Source organism: Lutra lutra, chromosome 2 (assembly GCF_902655055.1).
Source record: "Lutra lutra chromosome 2, mLutLut1.2, whole genome shotgun sequence".
Lineage (NCBI taxonomy): Eukaryota > Metazoa > Chordata > Mammalia > Carnivora > Mustelidae > Lutra > Lutra lutra.
Genome location: NC_062279.1, coordinates 131799453 through 131809566, shown reverse-complemented (window position 1 = coordinate 131809566; position 10114 = coordinate 131799453). Strand labels below are relative to the sequence as shown.

Below are 10114 nucleotides of genomic sequence, written 5' to 3'. Positions count from 1 at the left end.
AATTTCTTAGAATTTTTATATCTGTTTTTATAGGTTTCTTGGAATATTTGTCATTTTCTATGAGTGGCCAAATTTTTCTTTATTTTTTTCAGTAGCTCTTCAAGAGTCATACTGGATATGGTGACTTTCACTTCCATTTCCCAATTTGTGAGACCTCATGGCCTCCTTGATTCCTGTTCCATAGTGTTCTCTCACTGTTGGAAGGCCAGGCTTCTTTCCAACCAAAGTAGGCAGGCACATAGCTCCTATCAACCTTACTTCCTGATGCTCTCCTTTGAAATTCCTATTTGTTTTGGAAGCCTTCCTTTTTATTTTTTACTTTATGGGGTTTCAGATTTTTTTAAACTTCTTTTTGATAATAATTTCATACAATACTTTTATTTTATTTTATTTTGAGATAAAGATCTGTGACAGGGGCAGAGGGAGAGGAAGAGAGAATCTCAAGTGTACTCTGTGCTCAGCTTGGAGCGCAACATGGGGCTCAATCAAACAACCCTAAGATCATTTACCTAAACCAAAATCAAGAGTTGGTTGCTTAAATGACTGAACCACCCAGGCACCCCTTTAGACAATACTTATTTGAATTTTTAGAAGAAAGATTTTCTGACTATCATTATAGAAATAAACAAGCAATAAAAACTCTCCAACTCTTATAGGAAACTTAATTCTGAAACATAGCATGTATTCCTTAAGTGTATGAAATGAAATATTCCATTCTGCTTTCTCCTTTCTGTTATTAGGAAAGAAAAGAAAAGAAGAAAGAGAGAAAGAAAGAAAGAAAGAAAGAAAGAAAGAAAGAAAGAAAGAAAGAAGAAAGAAGAAAAGAAAGAAAGAAAAATGGGTGTCATTTAATCATCATGAGTTTGTAGAAAATCTTTCTCCTCTGGTACCTTTTAAGAATCTTCTTTTTATTTTGGGTATTTTACAATTTTATTATCAATCACCTACTTCTGGATTTTTAAAATCTTCTTCAGAAATCAAACTTTCATCTTGAGGATTTGTTTATTTATTAATTCTGAAAAGCTTTAGCCATTATGCCTTTATATATTGCAAGTCTAGCTTCATCACTGAGCTGGTATTAGTCTTTTGTTCTACATAACATATATTTATCTCTTTATCTTCCTTTGCCTATTCTGAATCAAGGTCTAAGCCCATGGGGTTGGACTTTCTGGCCCACTTATAATATTAATCATTTTATTTCAAAAGTCATTTGTTTCATACTTTTTAGATTATCAATGTTTTCCTAATTTGTTGTCTTTTTTATCTTTTATTTTTTATTTCTATTTATTTGAGACAAGGAGCTCAATGAATAAATTTACCAAATTGTTTTAATTGAAGTCCCCTAGTTTGCATATTTAAGTGGGGTAGGGAAATTGCATAAGGGACATGTGAATTAAGTTTGAAATTAGAATACATTTATAACAAATATTAGATACACAGATGATAGAATTCAAATTTTAAAATTATTCACATGTTCGATCATTGTACTAAAAATTGTTTAACAGGAATAGCTGTAGTATTTGATATTATTAATATAGCTAAAAACTTGGCAACCTATTCAGTAGTTGATATATTAAAAATCTTGGTATCCAGTTGCTTAAAAATGCAATATACATTAGTTAAATGTAATGGCTGAGTTCCTATAATTTACCAGAAATTGTGCCAGGCTTTGACAATATAGCAGTGAATAAAACATCCAGGCAAAAAAAAAATACTGCACAAATTAATAGATAAATATATATAAAAATTATGATAAAAGCTATGGATTCAAAAGGGGATATGAGGGAGGAGGGACTAAAAGAGGCTTGCAATTGGGATAGTCCTTTCAAGACATATTTCACTTCAATATGGAATGAATGAAGGAGGGTATGCTTGCTAATAATGAAGGCTGGTGTGTGTTCTAGGCCAAAGAAACCATTGGTTCAAAAGTCGTGAGTTAGAAGATAATTGTTATCTTCTTGAAATTAGCTGAAACATAGAGAACAATGGGAAAAGTGACAAGATATGAATTTGAGAAGTGAACAGGACCCTGATCCCAAAAGGGTTTTAGGCCATGTTTTGAGTTTGAATCATAATTGAAGTTCAAAGGAAAGCCATGACACAAATTCAAGCAAACAATTTAAATTTTATTCACAATATATTTTTGCTGATATAATAACGCTCTTATTTGATAGATGAATAGCATCAACTTAGACATGTTATTATAACAACAACAAATATATCTACTCACAGTCATAACTGTCAGATTTGGATTTTGCTGCCATCAGCTAGGTCACTAGGATTTGAACACTCCAGGCCCCTTTTGTTCCTCATTTCAAACTATTTCTTGTTGTCCTGAAAAGTATAAGAAATAGGCTAAAATTTCCTGAGGGAAATGGCACATTTCTTTCTAGGACTGGCCCAGTGTAATAGTTAATTTTACATATCAACTTGACTGGGCCACAGTTTTGGATGTTTTGGATGTTTCTATGAGAATATTTTTGGATGAGACTAACATTTAAATCAGTAGACTTTGAGCAAAGCAGATTGCCTTCCATAATATGGATGGGCCTCATTCAATCAACTGAAGGCCTGAACAGAACAAAAGACTGGTATTTCCAGAGCAAGAAAGAGTTCTGCCAGCAGTCAGGTTTCAGAACAGAGCTGCAACATTGACTCTTCTAGTGTCTAGCCAGTTCACACTATAGGACTTCAACTTACCAGTCTCCATAATCATATGATCCAATTCCTTGAAATCTCTCTCTCTCTCCATCCTATTGGTCCTGAGAAGAAGGAAGACTGACTGTTTCTGTCTCTGCTTATTGAGTCTTTCACTGGGGCTACCGGAAATAATACTGTATGTTCTGGTATTAAACTCCCCTGTACTGATCTCCTGTAAGAAGTGAGATAGTGTAATAGAATCATTTTCTTGGTTTTTTTGCTTCTTAATAATTTTAGTTTACTCCTTAGAAGATCAACAGTGCCTTACATACCCCAAATATAGAAGAGAGAAGCCCTCAGCTGCCAAACTCTGCTACGTGACTCTTCCTGAAAGTCTTCTCATGTATAGGTATATTATAGTAAGTACTTTCATTTACACTGTCAATATAGTATCACATTGGGGTCATTCCTGAAGACAATGCTCCACTTAACAAAAAGTAATAATTCTCAGTTTTCAGGACTACTCTTGGGACAATATTTTATTCTTTTCTTTTCCAATTTAATTATAATAATATAATCCTTAAATTATAGGATTTATAGCCAAGCAAGTTCTGCTACCATAAGAAACTGACATTATATCAGATACTACTCTAGCAAATTCAGTAAAATTTGCATAAGGATAGTTAATTTTTACTTGGGAAATCCATTAAATTAGAGATTTACATTTAAGAGTATTACTTCAAAGTTTCTCTTTAATAAAGGCCTAAATCTAATTAGTTATTTTGATCTTTTTGGTTATACAGGCAGGTATGAGTTAGTGCTATAATCATTTTCATATTTAATCTGAATACTTTTTTGGAATATGTAATTATTGTGTTTATTAATTTTATTCTTGTCACTTTGTAAAATGTCAGTTCATTTAAAAAATTATTTTCTGAATTTCATATTTTATATTTTTACCTATTTATTTAATGGCTGACACCTTGCCTTCTACCAAAATAGACAGAAGACAGCTTAAAATACACAACAGTGAAAACTGCTAGTCAAGATTAAAGGAAAAGAAATGATAAAATAAAATGAAGCAAACCTGCATTTAATAATTAAGTCCAAGTTCCATTCTAGGGTTTGACCATACATCTGTGTCTCAGAGCAAAAATAAAAACAAACTTCTTCATTTTACAAGAAAAAAATTCAGTTGCTAAAAAGAAAAGGCTCAATTCTCACACATTGAAATTGAGGCATTATGGAAATATATACCCAATTATAAATAATGGCTTCTTCTGTAATTTAATTTAAGAAATGTGAAATAAAGTTACAGGACTCATATAATGTTGTTGATTCTTCCTAATAGGTTCTTTCTCACTTTTTATATTACTATGGTACTGAGTTCCATAAATTCCTAAGTTCTACAAACCTAACCATTGTTTTTTTGTTTGTTTGTTTGTTTGTTTTACAGCTCAAACGCCTCACATCTATTACCAAACCAACCGACTGGTGCAGAGCTATAGTAACAGAAAAACCTTTCGCTGATAAGTGGTATCTATTGGCCAGGCAGAAGGGTGTTTACAGGGTGATGGAATAGAACACATGATCTTCAAGTAGCTTAATTAAATACGTGGTGCCCATTAGGTGTGACATCACGTGATGTGGGACGCCTTAGAGACCCAGCTTGGTTCTCCTCCAGTGCCTCCTCTTGGAGTTGTACCTGATTTTATTACCAGTTTTCATCCGAATCCACTGGGGAATGGGACGATTCTGCTTTTGTTTCTTGGCCAGGAATCGCTTGATTCTGAAAGTCTTGTGAGAAAACATGGTCAATTAACAGTGAGCGGCACACAACAGGATGGCGGCGAAAAGGAGCAAACCTAACCATTGTTTTGCACACAGTTATTATCATCAGCTAATCTGGAGATGAGGAGTGTGTGTGTGAGCGCATGTGTATTTTGAGTGTACTCATGAATTTTAAATAGTTCTCAGATTCATTAGAATTCATGAACTTATACTTAATATCACTTGACAAAATTTTGCAATGTTTTAATGACATTTATGATAATCTAATATCCAGTAATAATAAATAACTTGAGATACAGATATTTCTTATCTAATAATTACAATTATTATTTTAAGCAAACATTATAGAAAGGGGAACTTTTCCTGAGGGGTAACTACAAGGACACTCAAGAATGCCATTTTCTGTGAAAGGTATATCTATGTAGTTAAACATGTTTTTATTTAATAAGCACATATTTAAAACCTAGATTGGAAGCTTTAAGAGAATACCAATATGGTTTCCATCTTCAAAGAGCTTATAATTAAGAATTCGTAGACAGTTCAGGAAAAGTAGCTTTGGGCACAAAACTTGAAGGATGCATGAAAATTAGCAAAGTCTTATAAAAGAGAATAAAGTAAACTCCATGTAGGTAGTATTTATCCATCTATTTATCCCTGTGTATGGTGCCTGGAACAGTGTAGAAAAGCAGTTGGTGCCCCACTAATATCCATTAATATCCATAATGGGAATAAAAACATCTCAAGCAAAGGTCTTTGTGAGCATAGGAAACAACATAAATTGCTTGTATATGGTTTCCACATTTTTAAAAATTAACATATAATATATCATTTGCCCCAGGGGTACACATTTTAATATTAAAAAAAGAATCCAATTCTTCCAGACTATAATTATTTGGAAAAATATAATTGTACTAACTATGTCAAGTAAGTACTTAAAAATCTTTTTTAAGATTTTATTTATTTGACAGAGAGAAACACAGCAAGAGTGGGAACACAAGCAGAGGGAATGCGAGAGGGAGAAGCAGGCTTCTCACTGAACAGGGAGCCTGATGTGGGGCTGGAACCCAGGACCCTGGGATCATGACCCGAGCTGAAGGCAGATGCTTAACTACTGAGCCACTCAGGTGCCCCAGTAACTCCTCTTTTATTTGATTTTTCTAATATGTTCTTTACATGGTAATTGACTTGAAAAGAACATTAGCAATAGTTTGTAAATGAAACAAAGGTGAAGAAAAAAAGAGTAATGAAAATCACAATGGAAATTTTTCAAGCTGTGTATCCTAGTTACTTAGCTTTAACTCTCCCACTTTTTCTATGAGGTCAGTATGTAGCACATCTGTTTCGTTGTTGAACAAATTATTTCTTATACAGAATTCACAGATATATTGGAGGCTCAAAAACCTATACTTTCATTTCTAGTTGAAAATGTCATCTGGCTAGCAGTCCTTGAAATAGCCTCCTCCACCTTCTCTCTAAAGTTGTTAGGAAGAGACTTTAAAAAGATGAAATTGCACAACACTGTGAACTGGGACTCACTGTCAACTTATTGTCAGAATATGAGAGGAATTTCCATTAACTACAAGGCCAAGGAGAGTGGATTAAACATACAATCAGTATGATGCTGCTAGTGTGTCTGCCTGCCAGAAAGTAGATAGAAAGACCTTTATTTCTTCCCTCTTTCTCTAATCCCTGGATCAGAAACAAAATCTCAACCAAGCAAAAAACTGAATAGCCATCCTTCTACTGACTGCATGCTAAATTTTAGGCAGTGTTACAGTTTCCCATGCCCCCAACCCTGACCCCTAATAGTGTCTTATTTTTTTTTATTCATTTAAGATATTATAATTTCAAAAAAAAAAATACCACACAAGTAAAAAATTGGGATAAAGGAAGGAAAAGAATTACTGGAAATGACTTGAAATCTGAGACTGTGACTTTTATGACTGGAGCACTAATTGAGGAGGGGAAACACGATAAGCTCTAATAGGGCTTGCTTTTTTTTTTTTTTTAATTCTCCATCTGTCATGAGTGTTCTACACATTTAAGGTAGATGGGAGAGGACCCATGTCAATGGATGAAAACACTCTATAGATAAATTGCAGACAAATGTTGGAAATTGGGTTAAGAATTATGCATACTTTGATCTGTAGGTTTATGCAATTATACACCAAAGTTAATGGATTGGGATACCCACCCTCTTTCAACAACAGGTAAACATGAATACCGGTATTTCTAATAATATCAATGTAAGGTGCCCTTACCCTCCACACACACACACTGAGTCGTTTGAGTTCTTATTATCATGTGTCATTGTTTGTTTAGTACCTATTATCTCTGAACTATGACTTCTTTATCTTTCTGCTAGTGGTGGTTTTGCTAACTAGGTTATGTGCTCACTGAGTGCAGGATTCTTCACTGTTTCATTCACTGTTCTGGTGCAGTGCCTGAGACCAATTAGTGCTTGACAAACATTTATGAAATTAGATAGTGGAAATCCAAAAACATAAGTTAAAAAGGAGATTGTGGGGAAAAAATCCAGAGAAAGACTGATGCATTGATACATGTAATTATCTTCTACAGAGCCTTAGATTATGAAGTAAACTTACATGCTGCAGCATTTCCTTGGATTTCTAATATCTTCTTGAGCTGTGCTCAACTGATTTGGTCAGGCACTAATACCATACTAGCTTTAACATAGAAGACTATTCATAAAGACTATCAGAATATGGAAAAAAAAATAATGAAAGAGAGTTCTCCTCCCTTAAAATTTGATCCTAATACAAGTTACTTCATGCAGACACACATCTGAAAGTATGTTTTTGATCCTGTGTCTCTGAGGCAGAGACAGCGTTAATGATGCTTCCAATGTATCTTAGAATGAATGTAGATCAGGGGCCTCTTGCTGGACCCTGAAGGGTTTTTTGTAGGGAAAAGGCAGAGACTCAGGATCATTAGGGAACTTCTAACAAAATTATTTAGTGTGTCTGTCTAGGCACTGAAATTTATATTCTGGATGATTTTATTTTCAAGATGTTTGTCTTAAATGAGACATAAATAATTGCTTTGTGCCAGACATACTATAGCATTTATATGTTATAATTATATGAAACATGGTATGCTTACAGCTAAGAGATCTTATATCAATTAATATAAAGACTTTAGTAGAAAATGGAATGTGTATCTGTACTAATGTATATCAAGAAATATGAAGACTTGGGGCACATGGGTGTCTCAGTGGGTTGAACTTCTGACTCTTGGTTTTGGCTCAGGTGGTGATCTCAGGATCCTGGGATTGAGCCTCAGGTCTGCTCCACATTCAGTGCAGACTGGGCCTGTCCCTGTCCTTCCCCCCTGCTTTCACTCTTTCTCTCTTCTCAAATAAATAAGTGAAATTTAAGAAAAGGAATATGAAGACTTAAAATTTTTATATCCTATTTTGATTAACAGAAAAATGTTCATATTGGATATAGTTACAGTACAATGTTATGATGTGGAAAAACATCAATGATGCTGATGACCAACTTGGGATTCTTTACTAGAATGAAGAGAAAAGATATAAAGAAGTGAAAAATCATGGAAAGGACAATATATAACTGAAGATAGAGAACAAAAATCCAGTATAAGAATGAAAAATGTTCTTGATAGAAACCTGAAAATTTTTAGGAAAATTATTACACAGAACATAGGTATAAACTTACTGATTTGAAAATGATGTATAAGTATTTAAGTTGAAAATCATACTCTATTCAACAGTAAAATTAATTAGGGTGCAAATGATTGGAGGCACCTACTGTTTACATTTTTGTTTGTTCTTGTCTTTGTCAACTGGGGACAATAAAAATGCTAAAAGCAAGTTGATCAATATGCTTGTAAAGTTTTGAGAGTAGAGGATCATGTCCTCTATATTTTATATCCTAGAAATTTAATTGTCAGGCATATTGACAGACCTATTCATACAACTCAGAAAATATTCTACTCAATTTCTCTTATTCTTTAAGGCAAACATACATAGAGCAAAATCATCAGGGTTCTTAGAAAAAATGTAAAATGCACAAATCAAATCTGGATAGTTTAAGCAGTGAATTGGTTTATTAAATGATATTACATAGGTTTCAGAACTACTCAGATGTTAAGAGAAATCAATGCTTTACTACACTTGCTGTCCTGCTAACATTGATGTAGTCCCACTACTGGAATCAGGCTTGCTAGCACTGAGAACTTGTGGTCACTGCAACTATGTCCGCCACCACTGAGGGCTGATATTTTGCTTCTCACCATACCAGTAAAAATTAACATCTGAGATAGCCTATTTCATCACAATGCTCATATCTGAATTCAAATCTTTTATAGGACTGTCCTCTGATTGGGAAATTGAGTCATATACACTAGATGTCACTATATAGAATGGGTACTCAGCTCTTTCTGTGTAAGGAACATGTAAGATTCAACGTATAAGAATGCCTCTAAATATTAAAAAGAAAATTCAAAATGTGAAGGCAGTCAAGAATATGAAAATACCTATGACAACAAAACAAGTAACAAAATAACACAGTAAGCCAATCAACCTACCAGCCAACAAGGGAGAGCCAATAAACAAGATTTTCTCCTGTTGATAGTTGCATGAACCATTAACATCTCAAGAACAGGCAAGTCATGGTACAATACAACCTACCTTTTTGATTAAACTATAAACTTGGGAATCCTGAAGCATCAAACTGATGTGAGACCTGCTCCCAGAGCCATTCCTTTTCTGTTCAATTTTCTTATAATTTAGAAATGTATGCCTTGCATCATATCTTTCACTTATAATCCAGGATGCAATTATTCCCATGTTTAGTAACATCTGAAAACAATAATGAATCTTCTCTAACTTCATAAAACTGATTAAACTATTGAATTTTTTGAGAAAATAATGTTAGAAGAATCATTGAACAAAATATGTAAACATTCAGGTGAACAAATGACTCTTCCTCCCTCCCTCCTTCCCACTCCTCCCTCTTTCTCTCTCCTTCCTTCCTTCCTCCCTTTCTTCTTTCTCTTTCTTCTTCCTTCCTTCCCTTCCTCCTCAGCTTCCTTCCTTTCTTTTCCTTTCTTTTTTTTTCATTTCCTTTCATTTCCTTTCTTTTCCTTTTCTTGTCTTGTCTTTTCTTTTCTTTCTTTTCTTTTTTCCTTCCTTACTTCCATCCCCTTCTTCTTCTCTCTCTTTTTCTTTCTTTCTTTCTTTCTTTCTTTCTTTCTTTCTTTCTTTCTTTCTTTCTTTCTCTTTCTCTTTTCTTCCTTCCTTCCTTCCTTCCTTCCTTCTTTCCTCTCTTTCTCTTTTTCTCTTTCCTTCCTTTCCTTCCTTTTTTTTTCTCCCTCTCCAGAACTGTACCTGAGCATAGAACAATATGATTGCCTTCTGCATTTCCAAAGAACTTGAAAATTATTTCCTCAAATTTAAAACTCTCAGTAAATATGCAATCAGTGGATTAAAAAATGTGAATTGGCAGCTGTACAATGGCAGGTATTATCTGCTACCAACTGTTTTGTTATAACACCTTTTGTCTACCTTTTTGAAGGAAGAATGTTAATTGTAGTAGTTATTTTGTAAATAAAGAGCATTAGAAGAAGTTCCTAAAGCTTCAATATCTAGTTCACTTTTCCAAAAATAATGTAAAGTAATTAAAAAAATCAAATATACAAA

At 33.7% G+C, this 10114-nt stretch overlaps 1 protein-coding gene across 1 annotated transcript; it reads right to left on the bottom strand.

Annotated features, from left to right (window-relative positions):
* Positions 1-4169: 4169 nt before the first annotated feature.
* LOC125094298 (60S ribosomal protein L39-like) lies at positions 4170-4486 on the bottom strand. The gene has a single exon (XM_047719933.1). It carries the CDS (start codon positions 4450-4452, stop codon positions 4297-4299), a length of 156 nt encoding a protein of 51 aa, XP_047575889.1. The 5' UTR covers positions 4453-4486; the 3' UTR covers positions 4170-4296.
* Between the last annotated feature and the right edge of the window lie 5628 nt (positions 4487-10114).

Excerpts from the sequence above, each read along its gene's own strand:
- LOC125094298 (XM_047719933.1), bottom strand. The coding sequence starts at position 4,452 with ATGTTTTCTCACAAGACTTTCAGAATCAAGCGATTCCTGGCCAAGAAA.